The 25,801-nt window shown below is 36.5% G+C and overlaps 1 protein-coding gene across 1 annotated transcript in view; it reads right to left on the bottom strand.

The window, feature by feature from the left end:
* The window catches only part of cpm (carboxypeptidase M), a 46,573-nt gene extending 21,928 nt beyond the window's left edge, over positions 1–24,645 (bottom strand). The window contains exons 1-4 of the mRNA XM_058774081.1: positions 24,420–24,645; positions 23,226–23,425; positions 16,880–16,977; positions 5,024–5,193 (exon numbers count right to left, since the gene is read on the bottom strand). Coding sequence (XP_058630064.1) covers positions 5,024–5,193; positions 16,880–16,977; positions 23,226–23,391 — 434 coding nt within the window. The 5' untranslated portion in view covers positions 23,392–23,425; positions 24,420–24,645. The remainder of the gene's footprint in view (positions 1–5,023; positions 5,194–16,879; positions 16,978–23,225; positions 23,426–24,419) is intronic.
* Between the last annotated feature and the right edge of the window lie 1,156 nt (positions 24,646–25,801).

Here is a 25,801-nt window from a genome sequence, read left to right as displayed (position 1 = left end):
AAATATTGGGACTTACAGAGTTGGACATATGACTGAACTTGTCTCACACAGCCTCTGTTGCAAAACCTAGTGGGTTGCTTCACTGTCAAATGCCTATAAAAGGCAGCTACTTTTTAAATGTGCATTCACACTTACAGAGGTTTAATTGTGGCAGGTTGCCAAGTCGCTGTGCTGTCAGTTGGCAGTTGTTCTAACAGGACTTCACTCTGTGCGACTGCTCTTTTGTATAACGTTGAGCTCAATTTTATCACTTCACTATCAACCTCTGTGGCTCACAGATCGCAATATAACAATGTAACATTTACCACAATTGACAACTCAATCACCTATGATTTCCGACAGGTGTTTAAAAACAGAATTAAGTGTGATTTTAATGCAATATAGTTGCTTTGAAACAATATTTATGCGTATTATTCATATATGTATGCATTGTGTTACACAAGTAATGAATTGAAACATTCTTGTAACAGTTAGAAACTCAGGTAGAACATCTTGTCATTGGTGTGGTAACCTCAAAAGGGACATCTTCATAACTTGTTAACTGCAAAAGTTTCAAGAGGCAATTTAACACTAATGGAGACTAATAAATTTCTAATAAAACTTGCCTATCTACCCCTGTGTGGAGGCGGGAATGCAAAAGTGCAGAAGTTTGATCTGTAGTTTAAAAAATAAATCCCCAGTGCGGTCAAAAGTCCCAGGTTATTTGTCAGCAAAATTCTGCTGGATGATGCAAAATTCTGTTGAATTTTGCTGACAAATAACCTTGGTGCAGATAACACTGAGACAGAGCACACTTGGTTCATTTACCGTATTGACCCGAATATTAGACAATGTTTTTTTTCTTGGAAATAAACACAGCCGTCTTATATTCAGGGTCTACTCTAGACTTTGACATGTCAATAATACACCCACAATAATAGGTGGCGCCAAAAACGCATAAAACGAGTGTGCCATGAAATGTGTCATGTTATGTGTGTGTTGTGTTCGTGAGTGAAAAAAGAAAAGCTTACAGCTGCACGAGTCGTGACTGTCATGTTAACCTGATGGGACCATATGTATGTGTATGTCTATATATATATGTGTCTGTCTATATATATATGTGTCTGTCTATATCTAGATATATATATCTCTCTATCTATCTCTCTATCTATCTCTCTATCTATCTCTCTATCTATCTCTCTATCTATCTCTCTATCTATCTCTCTCTATCTATCTCTATCTATCTCTCTCTCTATCTATCTCTCTATCTATCTCTCTATCTATATCTATATATACACACATCCATCTCATCACACACGCTGTCGACACTGCAAATAAACAAGGCTTGATGAAAATAAATAAAAACTTATCCATCAATCTACTTTAAGGTAGTAATATACACATTTTAGAGGTAGATAATGATGCCCAGTTCATGATTCACAAGTAACTAAAATTACTCCCATTTGGACGTGCCCAATAGTCATGCAGGTTTCTTTTGTATTCAGAAACATCAGAAAGTATAACAAAAAACTTAAATGTTTGACTTAATTACCGTCTTATCGCTGTATTATTGTAAAGATAGGAGTCAATGAATGGTTTATAAAACTGTCAAACTTGAACGAGGGGGCGCATTTGGTGAAGTAAGTTTATTTAATAAATAAAACATGTAAAACACATTTGCACATCAGTACCTGTATTGTGTGCACATGCAAAACATTAATGAAACCCAAGATGATGATGATGATTAAAGTTATAATTAAAAATGAGTGTGTGTGTTTGAGTGCATTTTCATCCACCAGGATGATAGAATTGATGCCATCACGTGACAACGTAAAAGAACAGGTGAATCATTTTTTTTTTAAAATGAAACGCACTGTTCGAAAGAACCAGTTCACCGAAGGAACCAGGCGTCCCATCACTAGTAGTTAAGGTGAAAAATTAGTCCCTTTAAGAGTACTGCCGCAGTGACAAGCTGTTCTATTCATTTTTTATTTTTTTTGGACAATGTAGGGAACAATGTGTGTTAACTTGATTAACCATTTGATTTGGCTTTAGAACAATGATATTTTCCTTTATATTTTAAGAAGGGGTTCTTCTCAAGGATCATCACAGGTTTAAAGTTGGCATTGCTAGGTATCCTCAACTCCCTCACAAAACAATAACTACAATAAATACACATTTGACACCAAACATACTAGAGAGTGCGCATAGACATGAACTTAACTTGCAGTTTTAGAGAGCAAAAAGGTTGCTGTCTGAGACGACCTTCATTTATTGAACTGAATCAAACACCTCATAAATAAATCACTTCTAAAATATCACTGAACACTAGGATTAAGAACAGAGCTGATATCTATGGAAGCCCATTTCTGCCACTGAATAAAAAAAAAAAAATAAAAAAAAAGAAATTGCAATTTTCCCTCAAAATTCTGACTTTTTTCCCGCTTCACAATTCCGAGATCACATCTCATCTTTTTTCTCAAAATAGTAAGATATAAACTCACAATTGTGAGAAATGAAATCAGAATTGCAAGATCTAAACTTGCAATTCTGAGAACAGTCTTTTTTCCTCCTCAGAACTGGACTTTGTAAACTTGCAAATGCGAGTTATATGACGCAATTCTGAGTCCCACTTTATATTAGGTGGCTTTAACTACTATGTACTTACATTTAAATTAATCATTCGGTACATTGCACTTATTGTGTACATACATGTTTTTACATTGTACTTATCATTTTAAAAATACCTATATGTAGTTAAATCTGTAATTAATTTCTGTAATTACATTTATAATTACACCGTTGACCCATCCCTTACACCTAAACCCACCCTTAAACCTACTCATACCACCAAACCTGTCCCTAACCTTACCCGTATCCCACCTCAATAGCAGCAAAAGTGTTTTGCAATACAATATAAACACAATAAGTACATTGTACTTATTTTTTGATGTAAGTACATAGTAGTTAAGGCCACCTAATATAAAGTGTGACCAAAGTCACAATTACCTTTTTTATTTTTTGTTCAGTGGCATAAACAGGCTTCCATAGACATCTACCCTTTTCTCTCGAGAACAAATCAAAACACCTGCCAGTAGCTAAAAGAAAATGAAGAGTTAATTTGCAAAAACCGATAACGTTTGTCCGTTTAACAATTTTCACAAATGTTTTTTCATTGTACACTAAAACCCGGTTACGTAATATAAGTAGCAAAACATTCATGCATTCAAGGGTTAAGTTCGCTTTATTTCTAATCATACGGAGTGATCACCCAATGGTAAATCCCACAACTTGCTTCTATTCAACCCATCTACATCTAGTTTCTCCAAACAAAAACAAAAAAAAAGAACATAAGGTGCTGACTTGTCTTTGATTGTTATCATTAAAATCAGAAGACACCTAAGTGATACAGAGTACAGCATTTTGTCGTCTAGTTGGCACAGTCTGGTCAAAAGCCGCATTGTTGCATCCACAGGGATGAATGAAACTCAGTGATCCAGATAGGGGATTTCATATCTTCCGATTGCAGATTTCACCATTTTTTCCACATGGGTACATTTTTGTTTATCAGCAGGTTGTGGCGACAGACCAAGGAAGTTATTTTCCATTGCTTCAGGGCTTATGACACCCCTTTCCTCCAGGAAAACTGTGTACCACTGTTTGGGAGTCTGTGGGTCTCACAGTTTGAGTTTCAGTCTGTTTGCTATAATGGATGTTTATCTTTGTGCGTCTGTATGTGTGAGTAAGATCCCTCATGCCAGATAAGACGTGTTTTCGGCTTTTGTATCCTGCTTATCAGCAAGGTTTTGGATGATTTGTGGGGAAAGTGTGCTGTATCTCTAAACGTCTCATCTGAGACATGATTTCTCTGGGCAGACCATTACAGGCTCCGACAACTTGGAAATAAACTGTTCTGAATTCCTTGCAGCAAAATGAATTCAGCTTTTGAAATAAATTATTTTGTTCATCTGGATGTTAAAGGGGTCATATGATGCGATTTCAAGTTCTCCTTTCTCTTTGGAGTGTTACAAGCTGTTTGTGCATATATAAGATCCCTGAAGTTGTAAAGAATAAAGTCTCAAAACCAAAGAGATACTCTTTATAAAAGTTAAAACTTGACCACGCTGTAAAGTGGGGCAATTCCAACTTTGCAAGGACAGTCTGCCGCTTCTGACTCACAGCCTGTAAGTATGTTTTCTTATTTAAAGAATTTGCCACTGACGATTCAAACGCGAGTTTTGAGCGGTGTAGAGTAGTGCTTGTTTGTCGTTTCTCCGGTCACAAATGCAGACATGGTGATGTTTACATGGCGCGATGCAACGCAGTGCGTAAAAAGACAGTATAAGTCATTATGAGTAATCATGTCCCCACTGAATGCAACAAATGCCTAGTTTATAATGGGTTTTATTTTTTTGTCGTCGTGCCAGGACACGGCATCACCGTATGGTAAGGGGCATAACATTTCCATCTCATGCTTGAGGTATTCGGCCAATCACAACGCACTGGATAGCTGGCCAATCAGAGCACGCCTTGCTTCTCAGAACGATGACCTTTGTAAAAATCGACGCGTTTCAGAAAGGCGGAGCATAGAGGAGCAACATTAAAGGTACAGTATGTGGAAAATGTGTTTTTTGAACCTTAAACCGCACAAACCCATTGCATTACACCAAATGTACTTTTTAGCAACATCATATGACTCTTTAAAGGGTGATTATGGAAAAACTGATTCTCTTTTTATTCAATGTACAAACGTTAACGTTAAACTCTACCCAGTCCACTCAGAATGAAACTGTACACCACATTGTCCCTAGTAGGCCTGAGACTAGAAGCATCACAAGGTAGTGGCCAGTACATGTTTCAACATTCGTCTTTTTGTGTTGCACAGAGAATGGAAAACCATGTGACCTATCCCTGTAAACAAGTTAAGGACATAATGTTGATGGCTCATTTGTCGTTTCTTATATCCAGATTTTAAACATATACCCATGTTAAACTTAGTTAAAATAAAAAGTTCATATAGCTTTAGCATCTCTCTCACACTTACCGGCCTATTGTATACGTGCATTCCCGGGCAGAGGACTCAAAGCCGTCCGGGTTCATGGACGGCAGGATGTGCACACGACTGCTGTTCAACAAATGTGTCACCAGCGGATCATTCAGATAACGACTGGTCAGATAATCGATCAACTGAAGCAGTAACACTCGGCCCACAGCCTGAACACAGAAAAACAAATACAGTCAAAAACAAACCATGGTAAACTTACTGTAATGCACGGCCTTTAGTGGTTTGTTTTTAATAAGCAACTGAAAAAAGCAGTATGATAACAGCCATGTTCATTAAAATAAATAATGTATATATACACACACACACACACACACACACACACACATATACATACACATACACACATACATACATATACATATATATATATATATTAGTGTTGTCAAAAGACCCGGTACTTCGGTACCAAGTCGGTACTAAAAAAGTGAAAACGTCACGGTACCAGGTTTTTTTAAGTACCGGTGGTACCGAGTACCCGGTCAACCCGGTTCTTGACGCGTACGGCCCGATTATTTCCGCGATGCAGAAAATGCGGACGGAATCTCGGAATCCAGTTATAAAAACGGAATTTACAGTTTAGCACGGAATGTCACGGAGTTTGTCAAAGTTTGGATGAATTAATCAAAAGTAGGTCATTGCACTTAAATCAAATCGCGACGTGGACTGGTATCTGTAAATATTAAGCTGCAAAAGTCGATTCAAATATGAATCCCGCATGTTCTGCGAGTCTCTGTGTGAGTGAATGAATGGCAGAGACGCGCGGTTTTTTTCTTTTTTTTACTACATACACTGAAGCGCGCCTGATGCTCGCGGTGATTCATCATCTGCCGTCTCAATGAGGACATAAATACATAACATCTACAGAACTGCTCAGAGTCCCCTCGCGAGCATTTTACCGTTTCATTGAGTAAAACCAGCGTCATATCATATAGCTACACAGAAATGTAAAGGTATTCACGGCAACCCGTCAAAATAAAAGTTCATCTTAAAGACATTGTGCCAGAAATATAATTTTACATATATATAATTTTTTTTAATTTATTTTTTAATTTTTATCTTTTTAAAGAAGTCACAATATTTCTTCCATAGTTTAATTTTAATAGTAAATCCCCTTTATTTACCAAAACAATGCAATGTGTTTAAATTTAATTAATTAAAAGACAAATTAAATTTGGGTGAAACTTGTTTAATGTTTTTCATACTTTTATTACTTGTGGAAAAACTTGAAACACAATTTAAATAAAGTATAAAGAATGGCATTGATTTTTGTACATTTTTATTTTTGTTTGACTTTATTAAAAATAGTGTGTTTTTTTTAATTAGCATGTGGTACCGAAATTGGTACCGAGAACCGTGGATTTTGACTGGTATCGGTACCGAATACTGAAATTTTGGTACCGTGACAACACTAATATATATATACACACACATACACACACACATATACATACACGCACACAAAAAGAGTTATATATTTTATTGGTTTTATTTTTGTAATTTATTAAAGTAAAACAAATTAAATTACATTTTAGGGCATCCAAACTTACCAGTGACAAGTAATTTTTTGACACTGATGGGGGAAAATCTCAAATCAACTTGAAATTGGAGTCAGATTAAACACGGAGCTCGAGTCAAATTGACACTAAATCTTGATAAATTAAGTGAGCTTTGCAGAAGCGCAAGTGAAAGACCTACATGCATTTTACCTTCGCCTACGCCATTGAATTCTGCTGTTGGGCCAATGGGTGGTCCTTACAGACCACTGAGATTACGCTGTGGTTACCCAGAATGCACAACAAAATGGAAATCAAGTAACTGAGTAAATGCCTTATCAATCACGGTTGAAGCTACTTAGGACAAAACTCAAATTAAGATTTAAGTTTAGGACTTGGCAGTCAAAATTATCCATTTTATTAACTGTCCAGCTGAAATTCACTACAACAAACACCTTTCTTGCCTAATAAACTTTACATTAGTATTTGTCATGCTTAAAAGACATGTGCCAGTATCCTCAGCAGGAAATGAACTGTTCCTTTCCAAGAAAGACATCACTGAATGGATCATTCATGCTACATCATTGTGGTCTCTTCTGGACGTCACAGGCCATCAGGGGCACTTTGATGTGGTGTGGAGTGTTTGCACTGCTAGTCACATCTTACAGGATCAGCTATACCAAAAACTACTCACAGAACCTGAAGCCCGAGGCGCTCATATACTGTAAGACACCATGGCAAGCATTGAGACTACAGATAGTATCGGTCTGGTGTGGATGTCTGTGTACTCTTTCTGAGAAACGACAGCCTCCATTTGTCCCGAGGACAACCTTTTTCATGGAAACTATATCTTAGTGAGACTTAGTGAGGTTAAAGTGCACGTCTCTCACACACACACAGCGACACCGTGAGACCTGTGATTATGAAGCACAAGTACAAACCAGTAGAGTTATGGGTTAAACGTTCTGTCCTGGAGTGTTGCACTCTGGGTCCAACAGAGTGTATGATTACTGTTATCTGTGACAGCTGAAACAGACCACAGCAGACATCAGCTCATCAGTGTGAGAACACCTTGTAACAATCTCACTCATAAAAACAGACACCCACAAAGAAAAACATGCCAATGTATATACAAATAAAAATTATATTTCTAATAGTGTATAATAAATTAGTTCAATAGGTAAATAAGAATAAATTAGTAAATAAAATGCATAAATTTCAAAAAAATATTTATAATTATAAATAAGTATAATTAATTCTTTATTTTCTCTTTAATTCTTTTAATTTATGTTCTACCCTTAAAAATGATCTGCATATGACTAGAAAAAGCTTACAGCTGTCCATGATTAGATTTCTATCAACTAGGCTATTTCCGCTTACATTTCTACTGACATGACAATGTTCTTCATCTTTTTAATGGTTTTATTTGAGGAAATTTGTGGGATACTATGATTTAACGATCTTCTTTTCAGTTTTTCCTGTTCCTTCATCGGTTGATTTGGATTTCAAGTCCATACGAACGAAACACTTGCTCCATAAGATCTCCAAGCAAATTCTGTAAACCAAGAACTTAATGTCCACTGATGACGATATATTGAGTCCTCTAGCTCTTCCTGTCTCCATCAACACTTACTCACTGACTCATCTCAGAACAAACATCTGTTTCAGCATCAATTATACTGTTCTGGGGAAACCGTAACGTCTCATTGACATTCTTAAACATTGTACTTGTCATTTTATAGTTTACATTACTGCAAATTGCTTTATTTAGCGGTTATATGTTGATGTGTCATTACATTCCGCTTACAAAGTTCATTGAAGTGGCTGAAACTTTATTGATGTGGTTTGGTTTTTCTTTAACATACAATTTACATGGTGTTCATCTATTGTAAGGGAAAACGGCGAACTTTGGGAAGACCCATTTCCTCTTCAAAAGATCCACACCAACACAAATGGCACACACTCAGTCTCCCTCAGTGCTCCAGACGTGATCACAGGGCCCAACACCAGGCCAGAAAAAACACGATCTTCATACGGCGCCCTGATGCTGACACCAAAACATAAGGCCAAGCTTACACTTGTTGGTGAAACAAAACACCTGTGAGAGGAAATGGTAGAGGACTAAGGCTGAATAATTTAAGGCATTCACATTCAAACATGATTTGCTGTCATACTAAGCTGCTGTGAGTTTATCTGGCTGAGCGCTGTAGATTCCGGACATCTATCCTTTTATGTTGTGAAATGTTTTGTTGAAGTGATTGTGAAATATGAAACTTTTTATTTTAGACTGCTGACTGACTGTCTGCATTAATACTGCGCACAAAGCATTTGAGAAAATCTTACAAAAGTGTAACGCCATTTAATAACATGGAAATGCCTATTATTGGATGTTTTAAAGATTTTTAAAAAACAGATTAAAGATATCAGGTGAATATGAAAATGACCAGACTTATGCGGAATACTGATGGTAAAAAAATCTGGAGTTGTGAGTCTAGAAAAACATTAACTTCACTGACAAGCCTATAAAAGCTGTAGTTAATTAAATAACTAAACAAGAGGAGAATATTTATGGATCTATTTCTGATTCCTGAGGCACGTGGGCTGCTTGTTTAAGTTGGCATTCGTGTGCAGCCCGTGTCTCTCAGTTGGCACGTAGACAACAGGAGAATTGTCCTAGATAAACAGATACACACTATACCCCCAGCTTCTTGTCAAGACCACCCAAACTCTGGCACGTCATAACTCCCTTAAAATTTTTACAATCCTTAAATAAGATTGAGGGTCAAATCAAGAGTGTGAGAGAGAGAGAGCAGAAAAAAGGGAGCCACTGTTGAAAACGTCCGGTCGGACTCGGAGCGCTCTGTATATTCACAATCGTGCTTTCATGCAGCCGGTGGGCTGGGTCTGGTCTGGCTGGAGCAGCGTGCAGAGGAATAATTTAAGATAGAAGTAAAACCAGAGCTGGAAAAAGACAAGTCAGTCACACTGCACTGATTTTACGGCCAAAGGTCATCTGACACATTCACTGGACTTCAACTTTCTGTGCATGCCTCTGGTTACATAACGCAATCAGTTTTTTTTTTTAAATGCAAAATAATGCTGAATTTACACAATACCCAAGATGCTAGCACAAGTAAGCATTCTGTACTAATTGCAAGCATCACTATTACTACAGTTCCTTTACTTGATATTAAATTATGCTAAAGACATGAATAAAACACCGCAAGTGTCACACGTGCTTCAGTATGCGTGTAGTAAGTGAAACCGCATGTCTAAATGAAACCTTAAATGGTGTGGCTTTTTGAGAAATGGTACTTTAAACAAATTTATGATTTACACTTGGTGGTCAAAAAGATTGAAAAATCCATTAGACCTGCATTAAATAGGGCCCTGTGATTTCCGCGATGCAGAAAAAGTGGACGGAATTACGGAATCCAATTAAATAATTTTACATGGATAAATCAAAAGTAGATCAGAATTAAATCAAAATGCGATATAGACTAGAATATTAAGCCACAAAATACTATTTAAATATGAAACCTGCATATTCCATTTCTCATGTGAATGAATGGTGTAGACACACCGTTTCGTTTACTACACATATATTGAAGCTCGTGTGACGCTCATGGTGTTTTCAGTTGCACCGTTTTCTGAGAGTCAGTTCATGAGTATTTTACGGTTTCTTTGGAGAAAAATTAACATATATACAAACAAAAACCTTCAAGGTCTTGCAGCAACCCATCAAAATAAAAGTTTGGTGTAATTTGAAGAAACTGTGATAGAAATATATTACTTAAAGTAATGATACCACTACAATTATTATTAGAACATTATTTTTAAAAGGAATATTTACCAGAAGGAAAAAAAATAAAATTAGCAGAAAAACAGTAAACTATTTATATTAAAAAAAAAAAAAAAAAGTGCAATTATATATTATGCAATAATTAATTGTGCTATATTACATACACATTTCTAATTGCGATTATGGATGCCACGATTACATAACCATTCAAAGCCACGGTCACAAAAATAATTAATTAAAAATGCCCACTTCCATTATTCTGTGTGATTAAGAGGTGTTTGCAGCGCAGGGTTTAACAAACTCAAACACACTGGATAAAAGACAGCATCTAACTGATAAAACTGGATTTGAGAAAAAAAATAAATAAATTTTTGTAAATAACTTTAAATAAATTGCTCTTAAATATTGAAAGTCTCATTAAGACAAGTCATGTCACTCAGCGGCCATCTTTGAAACGCCTCTTGGGCATGCAAGTGCAGCTCCTATCGCTTTGAATGGGGAAACATCAAATTCACCAAAACTGTTCACTAAGCTTAAGATTAAATTTCATATTTGAAATCAAAGAAATCTGACAACTGTATCATTGTTTTTTTTTGCTCAAATAGCGTTATAAAAAGCTTATTTCTCAGGCTAGATCAGCCAGTGCGCATGTGCAGACCTTAGCGCACGTCTCAGAACACTGATTGTTTCTATAGCAACCGGGACTTCTAACTGCAGTGACACGCTGACTTTACTGATTAGCAATTGGCTCTTTCATTCAGAAGGCGGGGCTTCCTGAGATTGAGCGGCCATATTGACTGTTGCATTTCTCCCCATTCAAAACTATACGAGTGACACATCTTGGGCATTCTATAGTCTTTGATAATATGCAGGAGTCGGTGCAGATCATAAAACTTAAATGGACCCATTTGAATTTTACACAGAATGCTATATTTTATAGCAATATGAGATTGTGGCTGTCATATGCGGCTTTACTGAGCTCAGTGGCTCTGATCCCAACTGTAACTGTGATATAAACGAAACGCTATTAGCCATTTTAAAAAGGGGGCTAGACTGCTTGATATGTCCAAAGCCACTAGAAGGCAAGCCTGCAACCATTAGCTGAAAAAGCGTAACGGCTAAAGCTAACGCTTCCGTTCTGGCAGTAAATGGGAAAGGAGACCAGAGGACTTTTTTTTTTTTTAATGGATGTCAATGGAGGAGAGGCTTCACTACTCTGCATAAACAGCTTTTTAGAGGAAACTGCTTATTTAATGAATCGAAAGCCTATCTGCTAATCTTCAACATTTTACACTAAAAAATTTTGGATTGAACTTTTTTTTTTTTTTTTTTTTTAAAGAGTTTACCACGAAAAAAATGCTGTTTTATAAGAGAAGTCACAGACTTTTTGCGACAGGTGTGATTCAGCTTACAGCACTTCCCATTCATTTCTATGGTACCGTAAACGGCGATTGAGTGTCGCACATCTCTGACTGAAATTCTATGACGTCAAGGCTGTAATCTGATTGTTATTAAGGGGCACGTGATCCAAGTTGACCGTTACACTTTCTCCAATAGTAAGTAATATAGACCCTCTCATCTCCCTATATTAAGACAATCTCTGATATGTCCCACCCTGACTTCCTGTTTCAGTTGAAATGACGTCAACACACAGAACAACACTGCGTGTTTCAAATCACTACAGTGGACCTTTAATTTGAGTAAATTAAAAAAAACAGACCCAAGCCATAGAGACCAGAATATCATAGAGGCTGTATCTTTACAAAATGAGTCTACTAATATGGTGTGCAGGAGTAAATGAAATCCAGTGAGTAAATCTAGGCACATTTAAATGCACACATCAATCTAATAACTACAAAAAAGTGTATTTAAATAACCTGTTTAATTGGTTTACATGCAAACTAATTACTCAATACAAGAAAAGCATTTTTTTTTTTCTCTTGTAAGTCTTGTAAAGATGGTTATTTCCCAAAGATGATTCTAATCAAGGATACTCTATTACGCAAGTTGTGATGTTAAAGCATAAAAACCCTAGAGTATTCCAAAATGTCAGCAGGAAACTTGCAGACTCATTTCTCTCATATTTTTTCCTCTCTCCAACTCTACCACTGTGCTTAGAATATCTGGTAAGCTTCAATAATAACAAAATGATCTTGAAATCTGTTATAAATGGGTCATTCTACAGAAACGTCCACTTTTGGTATGGCAAAATGTTTTCAATTTTTTTTACATTTAAACTTAGACCACATTATTAGATTACCTTTTGACTTTATGAATACATATAAATGGCAGCTTAATTTTTTTTTTTTTAGCTTTGTGCAATTATTTCAAGACCACATGTATCATTTTTTTGTCACTGGTGTTACATTCTTTAGCAATATTAAAAGTTATGAAATATTTCTAAAAAAAAAAAAAATCAGCACATGTAGTCAGAGTTACAGAAAGATAATGAAAATGCAAGAAATAAGGAGATTGTTTTATTTATTTAATGTGACAGACAAAAACAGTACAGTAACACCAGTGACAGTAACACCAGTGACAGTAACACCAGTGACAGTAACACCAGTGACATACATTAGACCTGATATACTGATCGTCACTGGTGTTATCCATAAGGAAGGTAACACTAGTGACAATTCTCATGAAAAATGCATTTTACAAAATGTCTGCTGCAAGGCATCAAGCCACATGTTGTCAATCATGGTATACTCACTAAATTAAGTAGTTTAATCCATTTGTATTATATATTTTTACATTTCCCTAACAATAAATAGGTCACACCAGTGACATCAACTAAAAGCTTCATATGAAATCGTGCGATAAATGAGAAAATGTATCATAACTGAAAAGAAACAGTGGACTAAACATGGGCCTTTTTTCATAGATCTTTAGAAAATAGGAAGGAGGAAGTGGAGTGATGTCCAAAATAAAAGACTTAAGCGGTAACACCAGTGACACAACTCCAGGGGACCACTGTTTTCATATATTTTATAATTTTTTTGGCATTTTGTTTTATTATGCCATTTATATAATATATTTGATAGTTATGAATAAACTTTTGTATTTTAAAATGGTAGAAAATCCAGTTTTTGACCTCAAAATAAAGCACTTTCCTGCTGTGCATGGCTGTAGGGACGAGCAGTTTTGTGGTACTTGGAATTCTATATAATTAATAAAAAAAATAATGCCACATTTATGGCTCAGGAAGGTGTAATTGTTCAAATAACATTTTCATTTTAAAATATAAAAAAAAAAAATTGTAACCCTAATGTGTATTTCAATTGTGATATTTCTTTAAAGTCTAGGGACAGAAAAGTGGACGTTTCTGTAGAATGACCCAAATCATGATTTAGTAAACTGATTTAAAATAAACATAACTGATTCTGCTGTGGACAGCATCTTCTGGCAAAGCACAGTAATTAATCTGCCTCAATCCTCACAAAGCATTATGGTTATTGAAGCTGTTGAATGCTCATAGTTTGTACGCTCAGAAATGCAGTGCACTCAATGTCCACTATTTTTCGTATAGTACTTAAAATAAATAAAATATTCCTCGATAAAAAAAAAAAAAAAAAAAAAAATCAAACTGATAATTAAACACAACCTTGGTGTTGCTAATGCTTGAGCTACAGGAATACAAGGAAGAAATTGATGCAATAAATTAAAAGACGCAAAAATGTTTCCGACATATTGGTTTGTTCTGTTTGCATTTCATAAATAATGGCCAAAAGTAAATGTAATTATTTACTTTTATTCTCAGTACTGCATTGATGTAATGCATAATTCCCATCTCTTCTCCTCTTTCATCCCTCAGTAATCCATACTAGCCCTGTCTGTGTTTACCGTCTGTATGCTTGCTTTAGCCAAATGTTTAAAGAGACTTTTTGCCATTCAGGTTTACACAATAGGATCATGTTCTGTCTTATGGGATCATTAAGAGACTCGGACCATCATAGGAGCACTTTAGTGGTGTATCAAAGGTCTGGCACACCTCACCGTGAGATGACTCGTGGATGCTGATGGTCAGTGTTTATGTGGCTAATCTGAGTAATGTTTACATGTTCATTTGAAACGCACCTCCCATCCTGAATGTTCATATGGCTTCCTTGCATTTGCGTGATTTGAACAGTGGTCCTCTTTAAACGTCCAGACAGGATGTTGTCTAATTAGATGGAGCCGCAGCTGCCATCAGACAAGCGATGCTTTGACTGACCAAATTTAAAAAGCCATTAAAGAAATGTACAGTAGCTACGGATGTACCAATAGACATGAAAGCGCCTGAAGGTGAAGTGTTTTTTCGGAACTACTAAAATAACTTAAAATAATTTCAGTCATTGTGCTTTCTTTTAAATACTGCAGAAGTATGCAAAATGACCACCAAGTTTTTAGGATGTTGTGAGTGGTTGCCAGGGTGCGGTTATGTGGTTTCTAAGATGTTCCTTTAGCATGTTTTTAAAGCATTTTGAATGGTTGCTCAATGGCCAAACAGCCCAGAAGTACTTGCCTTAGAAAACCACACCAATGATTGATTCCCAAACATTTATTTCAGCTGATTAGTGCCACCTTTAGTCAGATAATCAGGGTGTTTTGCCCCAAAATTACACCATTCGTTGAGCTCAAATATAAAGTTTAAAGAGGTCATGAACCGCCACTTATAAGGGGTCCACTTATAATGTTATCAAGATTTATACATCAAAAATAACATCATAATTTACAAGTAATAGGTTATTTTCGGTCCTGTTTTGACCCCCTTCATCGAAACACTCTTTTTGAATAGGTGTGGCGGATTGTAAACTCAGAAGTAAACGCTCACTGCTATAAATGGCTAACAGTTGTGTATGTTTGACAGCCTACATCCTTCATAGATGGACGCTGCTGTGATTTAGGTTAAAAAAAGGACACATACTCGGTACATATCAAACAATCTGTAATGATAGACAAAGCAATAGTGATCACGTAATAAAACCAGTTACTCACACTTGTGTTGCAGCATTACTGTCAGATCCAATGTAGTCGGTATCTTTATCTTTTTCTGAAAATCCTGTGTCAAATTGTGCCTTATTTTGTAAACAAATCTGTGGTAGAATAAAGTGAACAAAGGACTAAGTTCTTTCTGACATGGTCTGGCACTTCATTAAAAATAAAGTTCATCATATAAAGTTTATAATTTGGTTTCTGCGTAGACCTGCCTTTGCCGCAATTGTCATTTACCTACTATGTGCACTAATCGGTGGGTGGGGCTAAACAGGCAGTGATGCAGAAGCAGGCGTTGATGAGTGTGTTTATCTAGACTATTACTTCATATAGTGGCAGATTCTACAACTGTCGTTTTGGCAAATTTTAGACTAACGAGAAAGTTCTGAAACTCACAGGATGTTTTTATAGCACAATGACTTCTTGTATAACAAAAGATCAATGAATTTTGATTTCTCAGTTCATGACCCCTTTAAATAACATTCTTAAAAGCACCCATGAAAAACCAGGAAAGAGACTGGATGAGGATTTGGGAAAATGACAGATTTATCACATTACAGTGAATTATTTATGGAATATGTTCATTAAACTGGGAGAGTTGATCACAAGGGTACAGTACTTGTTGTCTTTTCAATATTGTTACCGTGGAAAAGAAAAATAAACTAATTCGAAGGAACAGAACACCGCAGACTAAAATGTTCCATTATAGCCTTCTGTTCTATTACGTTTGTGATATCAATGTCACATTAAAATTCCAAGCGTTTCATATTTTCCCTGATGGATAAAGACGCAGCATGATGGAAAATTCATGTGCTATTCAGTTAAACAAACAGATAAGAAACTTATCTGAAATAATTTTTTCAGTTCTTTTGACGAAGTTCCCCAAAGGGGATGTGCCACTTACGATATAAAACAAACATGTTCATAAAAGGAGGATGGTCTTCACTGCAAATTAATCTGTGATACAAGTACTTTTTTTTAAATAAAGTAAATTAAGTACTTTTACATTTTAGCCAATAATTTCTCTCCAAAATCTCTCCCAGCCCATTCATCCAATAGCAATTCAAACCACAGTTTCTCCTCAGCAAATTTAGTTTAGCCCCCCTCACAAAGACAGGAAGTACTGAATTCACAATAGGCATGGGGGCGGAGCACATTGGTGAAAAGATCCCCCTATACACCCCACCTTGGAATTTTTTATCCAGTGAAGGTCACAGTCCACTGCTCTTCATTGGCGTCCCGGCCGGTTCCTCGGACTGTAATGCTTTTGTGTAAAGACCCCTTTTCCCACACACCCCTTACCAAATACGCCCCTTCAGACCAGCACTGGCCCCTCTCGCCTAAACAAGAAACAAAACTAAACAAACGCAGAGTTGGATCTATTTAAAGAAGCCTCTAATTCCAAATTTAGCCCCATCTAAAGAAAACAGACATGCAAGACTGAGTTCTTTGGAAGCGGTTCAGTGATATGAAACCTGTTCGCGCAAAAGGTCCTACTTACAACACAAGACCTAGTGAAAACAAACGTATTTAGCAATAAATAACCAAACGAAACAGCCGCATTACCTCGTTTCCGTGCATGTTGCCCACGTATTTGAATTCCGGGATGCCCGTTGTGTGTTCTCTGGGATGTTGACCCAGTATTAATACCCAGAGTTCTCTTCCTAGAAAGACAAAATGTAAATGTTAATCGACTGCAAACAAATGTTTCAATAAGTGAATCAGTGCATTTGCAACTGAATTAAGTGCTGTGGATCTTGTGCCGGTCACATGATTAATGTCTCTCTGTTTTCTCAGTTAACCAGATACTCAAATAATGTTTTTGCACAGTTTGGCCAGGAACCTGGCAACCCAATCCCATGTAATCTCACGTCTAGCGCTCATTCACTCTGTCTGCTTGTCTCGGCCTCTGAGGACTACTGAATATGGAGATCTCATATTCATTGTGCAAGTTGAAGCATGCTTGCTTCAGGACATCTATAAAAAAAATAAAATAAAAAATCATCAAGATGGGCTTAAAAAGGGAAATGAAGTCTTCCAAACCATGACAGATAACCGTTTGTCTTTTATTTTGAATTTAATTCCATGGGTGAATTTGATCAAAATTTAAATATTACAATTTAAATGTAGCTTTTCAATTTTAATCTTAAAACATAAAATTTAATTTAATGGTCTGATAAGCACCCACAATACTCTAGCACTTTTCTGTGTGGAACTTGCCGCCGATCTACCTGGTAGAATGCTTTCCATAGTGTACCTTTACAAAGATCATCGTGGGCCATCCTGAACATCCCCAGGCGCCAAAGGTAGGGGTACTATTGTGCCTCCCTAAGTAAACTGTGGGGTGTGTGTGTGGTCCATGTAAAGTTCTCTAAGGTGTGGACCTTGAGATACTTGAAGCCTTTCAGTCTCACTACAGGGGCCTCTCTCCAAGTACACAATAGTTTCTTTAGTCTCGTTGACACTCTGTTAGAAAAAGTGTCAGGTTCTCTATCTCCTACAGATTAGCTACTTTTATATACATTCAATTCCTGTAAAATTACTGGATACATTTTTTTGTTAAAACATACCTATTATTCGACACCAGAATGTCATAAAACAGCCTCTGAAACTGGAAATATAGTAAAGGTATGAACAATTTAGGAAGAATTTGGTACTGAATACACAATTTATGCAGTTGTTCAAGAGGTCTCAGTTCATAATTTACTTGCAAATCTAAAGGTGTCAAATTCTGTGAATGGGTCAACCCAAAAAGCAGACATCTTACAGTATGTCAGAGCATCCTGTACGTGCATGCCAATGTTGCTATGTTCACACATACCATCTATATAGGACTTGAACAGCTTATTTTGGCATTGTCTCCACTGATTTGACAATATTTCGACAGCAAGTCCTCTCCACACACATCCTCCAGAAAAATGCAGATTTACAGCCAAGTGTCCGTGTCATCAGCAAAGTCAGTGGTCTTTTGGTCGAATACACTCAAATATACTGGAATAATCAGACCTGCTATTAACGCACCTGGCCTATTATTTCCAAAGCAACAAAAGAGTAGGTGTGACCTTGGATAGATTTTTATAGGATTTAAATTTGACTGCTTAAAGTCGGCATGAAATTAAACTTCACCCTGTCTATTTTCTAAATGCATGTTGTTGTTACATATATATATATATCTTATTGTGAGCAATTCATTTGTGCACGTTTCTTTTTTTTTTTTTTTTTATGTTTTGATCTCAATCAAGTTATAACTGAACCAAAATAGTCATAACAGACCTCCCTACATCTCAGTACCCGCCCCACATTTTCTTCAATAATCCATTACACTTCAATGTATGTCACAATATGGAAGAAAAGACCTGACGCTACTTCGGTTTCATTGTGACTTTAACAGCAGCTGAAAAACTGCTCCATTCCATTTCTTCCATTAACAAAGTTTGTTTTTGCATTTCCGTACAGATCTGAAATCCAATTACTGCTGTTTATCAAACAAGACAAAATGCGCAGAATTATGAATGATTAAAGGATTTCTGCAGTGTAATCTTGATTAAGCCGACACTGTTGCCAAATGACAACTGGCATTTGTCTGGGTTGATAATCACCATAGAAGAGCTTTAGTTAATTAGGCCCAACTAATCAAGCATATGAAACATAATATTACATCAGAGATAATCATAGCCCACCCCCACCTCCCGTTCTTGCCCCAGTGGGCAACTGTAACACTGATTAGGCCGAGACGGGGCGGTCAACAAACAAGGACAGCCTTCCAGGCTAAGCAGCTGGTGTCCTAGATTACCTCTAGTCAGCTCGGGTCTCTTATTTCCTGGCCTTAAATAGACAACACAGTGGGATTAGGACAAGGGGTTAGCCTGACAGGGCAAGAGCGTACAATGGCTACACAATCTCCTTGAGGTCTGAAGTGATTGGAGAAATGGGCTTTACAATCAGCCAGTAACAAAGGCTCCCAAGAGATGAAGGAGATGTGTACAACTTTATTAAGGGTTGCTTTCTTGAAGTGCGACTCCATCAGCTAAATGAAAAGATATGGTACCACCCTGTCCTTGGATTAGCTACGGCCACTACTTGCATTAGTAGAATTTGATCTTTAACTGGGGAAGCAGAGGTTTACTTGAGATTTTAATCAACTAAAGTGGGCCCAAGGGTCAGCCTTGGGGCACACCGCTTGTCTAGAGATGAAGAAAACGAGATTTGGTCAGAAGCATATGGAAGACCACACTTATGGAAACGGAGGTTGAGAGAATACGTGCAGCTTGATATTAGCATCTAAATCAGATGAAGAAAAAGAGAGAGAGAGGAGAGAGGGAGAGAGACTTGGCAGCGGATGTGTTCTACTCAATGATGGTTTTGTGCTGAGCCAAAAGAGCAACCTGATCCACCTACCGAATTAAGTTAAAATGTCACAGACTTGCAGAACCTTCAAAGATAAGCCAATGTCTCCATCACTCTATCACTCTAATCTTAAACACCATAGCTGTGAGCTAGGTGGCCAGAGTAACTCAACAAAATTACTTTATTAAGAGCAAAACACAGGATATGAAATACAGAGCGTGGTAGATTTTGATGGAATTAAGATATGAAAGACTATCATACACGTGTCATTTAGTTCTTTAAACGCATTAAAAATATTGAACAAATTACAGTTGTGTATATACAAACACTACCATTCAGTAAGATTAATATTTTCTTCTGCAAACAATCAACACGATTGTATAATAAGTATTTCCTAATATTACTGTTTTTACTGTATTTTTAAACAAATAAATACAGCCTTGGTTGAACAAACCTATTACAAAAAAAAAAATTGACCCCACACTTCTGAATAGCATCGTGTATTCATTCACTCATTCTGGCCTAACATTTTTATTTAAAAGTGGTAAAGATGTATGCTTCAAAAAGGCAAAATCAAATACCAGGATGAGTATGAGCTACATTAAATCAGAAAAAAAGTCTTAACCTTTAATATCAAAAGGATGCCTGACAATCACTTTCTTTCACTGTTAAAAGTACTGCCTTGTCTGCTTCCCACATGCAAATCAAAGGTCAGCTTTATTTGTTATACCAATCTCTAAACACAGGAGCTGCATTGTGCTCCTGTGCGGGCAGTATTTACCAGCTCTGTTTAACTCTGTCAGATTGACCGACTGTGGAAAACAGCAAATCTTTAGCTGCACTGATTTCCCTTTTAAATAACAAATGGGATGAGCAAACTATCCTTTCAAACATCCCCAGACAATACAGACTGCTTCAAAACGCTCTTTCAATATGACCGTATAGGCGTAGAGTAAGACCTTTGAAGCAAAGCATTGTAGCTACCCTGGATCCTTTTGTTGGGGTAATAGAGTAAAACTGGCTGGTCTTTCCAAACACCTGAGTAGAACCATGGGAAACTAGTGTGAGGTCTATTCAAGCGAGTTGTGTTATCTCGCTGGATTTTGCAGCTGATATGAACCGCTTTGCTACACTTCAAGTGGTTTGGTATTTGGCGCTCAGAAACTACAAAACGAGAAGTTCAGTCAGAGGCCAAGATCCTAATCAAATGTTTTGTCTAAATCACTAAATTAACAAAATACAATTTTCTCAGATATGAACAACAGATTTAACAAATTTGAACAAGTATATCTACCTAAAACCTAAATGCACTCTTTCAAAGGTTAATAGCATTGTGGTTTAAATATACATAAATGCTTATGGAATTGCAACATAAAACTGGAAAGTACTTCAGTCTCAGTAAGTACTTGTGTACCAACTATGATCAACATGTAGCAGGACTGAAAGGGCTGAGGAGATGGACTTGGGCACCTTTACATAAGACGCTTCAAGGGGAGACAATATTTTTAGGTAGTCCAGCACGTTCAGAGAGATACTGATGTGAATTTCACAGACAGTGAGAGATTCTCCATGAGATTTTCTATGGAAGTTCCCAATATTGCTTTATAAATGGCCCTAAACAGTATTGGGACATTTAAGCAACACCTTAAGTGAATGAAATATACGTCCTTCATAAACAAACAAATGAAGCAAAAGCATTTCTCAGAACTAGTTTTCAGGGGATGGATGAAGTTAAACCATAGGTGTAATTAAAAACTAAAATAAATCAATAATATTACGCAACCAGAAAGGATACTTTTTGACCTAATCTTGAACAGCATCTGTTGATTTATCATTTAAAACCTAACACACTTTTTTTTTTTGTGAAATGTGGAAGGTTCATTGACACTTAGTTTATTTAACATCATTGCATTAGATAACAAAATGTTAAGACACCACACAAGGGACCAAATATTTTTGAGGTCAATGTTCACGTAAACAGCTGTCAGTTTACAACAACTCACAAAATGGAAAAGGCATCTGCTTACAAATCCATCAATAGAAAATTAAAAATGAATCCCAAATATATTTATCGAAAAACACACGAGCAAGAGTGCTGTTGATTTGGCTGGAGATACATGGCCTTAGGGTATTTAACCATTTAACTTTTGATAGGAATGAAAACAAGGCTGTGAGGGGTAGAAGTACAGTGCGTTCAATGGATTGTAATGTTGTTTAACAACATACCGATTGTTCAGCTGACAAAAAAATCTTTCTGAAAACAACAAAACAGAGTAGACAAAAACTCCATAAAACAGTTTTGAAATGTTAGGACCTCACAGCCGTGTTTTCTTCAATATGGTGTCTGACTAACCTGATTAAGGTCTATTCAGACCACAATAACAAATGAGACTGCTTTTCCACAATCCTTACAAAAAGTTTTTTCAACATTGACATTATTGCCAGCCCGTTTTTGTTCCATCAACTAAAGTAGTTAAAAAAAAAAAAAGCCAGAGTGCAATGAAACGCACATCTCCAAAGCAACATGCTGTAGCAGTGCTCCCGAATGAATTAGCTTACAAATAAGTCAGATCAACAAATTCAATGATTTACCTAAAAAAAACTGGTCAAAAACCTACTGCTGTGAGGGTGTAACCTACAGAAATATTAGCTGGAAATCCTACACTTTTCATTCCACTGACTTTCATTCAAGGAGATGAAAAAAGTTCCAAACTTTGGTGAACCCCGAATTCGTAACACATTATGTGTGCGATCAGTAGAAGAACGATAAATCACATGTGACCAATAAGATGCATTAAATGAATACAAACTTTAAAGCGATCTGTTTGTAATATGTTAAATTCATGTTATTAAAAAAGGCGACACAGAGCAGGAAGTCATAACTCATTTGTTTGTCCAAAAATGTGTTAATATCTTCTAAAATTATTATTTACTGTAAACATTTTAATGTTTTGCTTTAACTTTATTGCTGCTTTTTTTTTTTTTTGTCTTATCCTAATGTACCCCGGCTATCGTTGGAAACCAATAAAACCAATAAATAAAACACCAAAAAAAATAAAATAAAAAATAAAATAAAATAAAAATCACATGCTCACAAGTCTAGTGTGACCGCGTCTTAATACACAGCTACACATTCTCTTTCTTGAACCCGCAAACATACACAATATAAACACTGAGAAGTCCCAGTGGTGAGAGTCTGTATATCAGGCCAATCAAATTATATAACCAGAACTAACCGTTTTATGCATGTATAAATAAATACACAGATTAACTCCCCTAGTTTTTTCCCCTACAGAAGCACTCTCGCTGCTGTATTTGGCTCACTGTACTGCTGCTGCTGTTTGTAGACTCAAAAAAAAAAAAAAAAAAAAAATTGTTGCACAATAAGCTCTCTGATGGACAGCCAGGCAATAAGTTTGAACCTGTTGCATGCGTCTGCCACCATATGCCTGCCCTCAAACAGTATAACACTGTGTGCTCTTCTGCAGGAACACAGGAAGAGTTCAACTCACGGATGATAATAGGAAAATATTGTCAGGTTAATGCTGCACCACAGCTGCTTTACCTTCAACGGACTGGCCAATACTGTGTAGATGTGTGATATCAGGAAACTTCCTGCTAATGTCTTTCAAGTACTGCTCCATTTCCCTGCTGTTATGATAGCGAAACTCCAGACCGTGAATGGATGACAGCCAGGACCATAAGAACAGGCAGAGCGTGAAGATGAACATCCTTTGAGCCAGTACAACTGAAGAGCGTGGAAACCTTTTCCAGAAACACAAACAGAAGACAATGACGTGATGTGCCCTCATCTTGATTCATTCCACTTTTATTGTCTGTCAATATGGATACATATTTTTAAAGCCCTGAGGTTTGAAAAAATATTTAATAAACATGTTTCTTTATATGACAGGTGTTTGCTCGGTCCAAAAATGCTATCTAGATAAGCAGCTCACTAGGAAATTATTTGATATATAGTTTGGACAGAAGAGCCCAAGGCTGTCTATGTAATATAATTACCTAATTTTCAGAATTATCTATCTATCGCCTCATGCACTTTATAAATGCCCTTACAAAAGGTACTGTGTTGGCAACATGGTACAAGTATGATATTAATGCAATTTCACTGACTTTACTACATTTACATGGTATTTCAAGGCACTTCAAATATGGCATGTTAGTGTTCACATCCAAAACATGATCATTGTCTTGCGTCTAACAGGTCAGCGGTAATCTAATATGCTTTAAACAGCATTAATGTAATATGCTTTCAAGTCAAGGTTAATGTTTGTTTTTAGATATTAATGTTTGCCTTTTCTAGGAGCGTGCAGTACATTTCTGAAGAAAAAAAAACAAACAAAAAAAAAAGTATTTGCTGAGGACAAAGAAGCCACCAATGATGTCCATTAATGCAAATTTATGGAAAAGGTTAGCAGGTCTTACTATTCTTTACATATTTGTGGTGGAACCATGCTACAGTGATGGTATCTGCTCTATATAATATCAATAATATCATATCATTACAACATATATGTATATGTACAAACAAACTCATAACAGTGCGTGTACAAACAATACACTACAGTATCAACAAATAATTAAAACCGCCATTTTGCACTTAAATTATAAATAAAACATGACCTGATTTATAAAAAAGAAACAAACCGCATTACTTCATAAGGAGACTACTAATTAACCAAACAACTTTAGACGCTGCACTTAATAATAATGAGAGTAACAGTTAAACGAGCAGCTTTACCTCTCGTGCGTTCTCTGGCGGTTCTCTGAGACTGTTTAAGTCCTTCTCCTGTTTGTTCAGTTACTCTCTTGTCATAATATCACACAACGAGATGTTAATAAAGTTCATACGTTGTCGTCCTGCTCGTGTCATTGAGAAAATGAAGGTGTCTTGTTCCATAGCGCAGTGAGTTGAACCGACTCCAGCCTCAGTGTGTGTTTGGTGCAGCTGTAGTGACTAATGAGGAGGCGGAGCGCTCAAACACACACACACACACACACACACACACACACACACACTGAATCAATGACACTTTTAACATAACTTACTTGGTGTGTTCGGTGAACTACTGTTTATTAATCTGTTTACTATTTACATTCGATTCAAATGTACACCGCACGCGTACAGCGACAGGTATTACCTGAAAATGATATGCATATTCCAGTATTGCTTGACATCTTGACCAATCCAGTTTGTATATTCTGCTGCTACTGACTGTCATATTGACCGTCACGAATCATAAAAAAACATATAGAGATGACAGTCATAAAATATGGGAAAGGGTCAAAGCCATTATGGCTTGGATGTCACATCACATGGGATATCATACATCAAAAAGTTAACATAAAAGTACAAAACAACTACATTAATAATTTGAACAATTGCTATGGACAACATGTTTACATATTCTGCAAACACCATTTAAGAGAGGAACACAAAGAAGAACCAAAGGAAAATGGTTGGCAGCCAAATAGTTTCATTTTAGACTAAGATTTGAATTTTGCTGTCAAATTTTAGGTGTAGCACACATCTCCGGCTTCCTGCAGAGTCCCTCGGGGCGACAGTACAACCAGATAAATGACATACCTGTTACTGCAAGCTCACACTCACCTACTTTAGAATTATGCATTAGTGAGATTATTAGAAATAGATGTGTATATTGTCCAAAAGATCACATAAACACATCACAGTCTAGTTGCAAATAAACTTGACATTTGCATTGCCTCATTATTCTTTATACTGATCTAAACGAGTGCTTCAGCTTGGTCCAGTCTGCATTTCTAGGATAACAAACTTGAAATGTCTACAGAGCCCTCTAGAAGGAAAAGGTCATTTATCAACAAACTTAAACTAGACCTATGCGTTTAAAGAAAACCAATGAAACAAGTATTTACTTTTTTTTCCAATAGTGGAAGGTGCCCTGAATACCAGCCTCTATTTTTGTCGTAAAACATAAACACGAGTAACAAACATGATATGTCATCTTACATGAGTCAAGTCAGAGGAAGGATTCCACTTTACCTGACCTATCTCCTCAAACACTCCAAACATGTTTAACAGTAGCCTACCATTAAGGTTCAGTCACTGACACGGTTGAAATCCAGACATTTTAAAAGGAATCC

The sequence above is a fragment of the Onychostoma macrolepis genome, chromosome 04 (genome assembly GCF_012432095.1).
Source record: "Onychostoma macrolepis isolate SWU-2019 chromosome 04, ASM1243209v1, whole genome shotgun sequence".
NCBI lineage: Eukaryota > Metazoa > Chordata > Actinopteri > Cypriniformes > Cyprinidae > Onychostoma > Onychostoma macrolepis.
The sequence above is the reverse complement of the archived record's forward strand: the minus strand, read 5'-3'. Positions and strand labels throughout refer to the sequence as shown.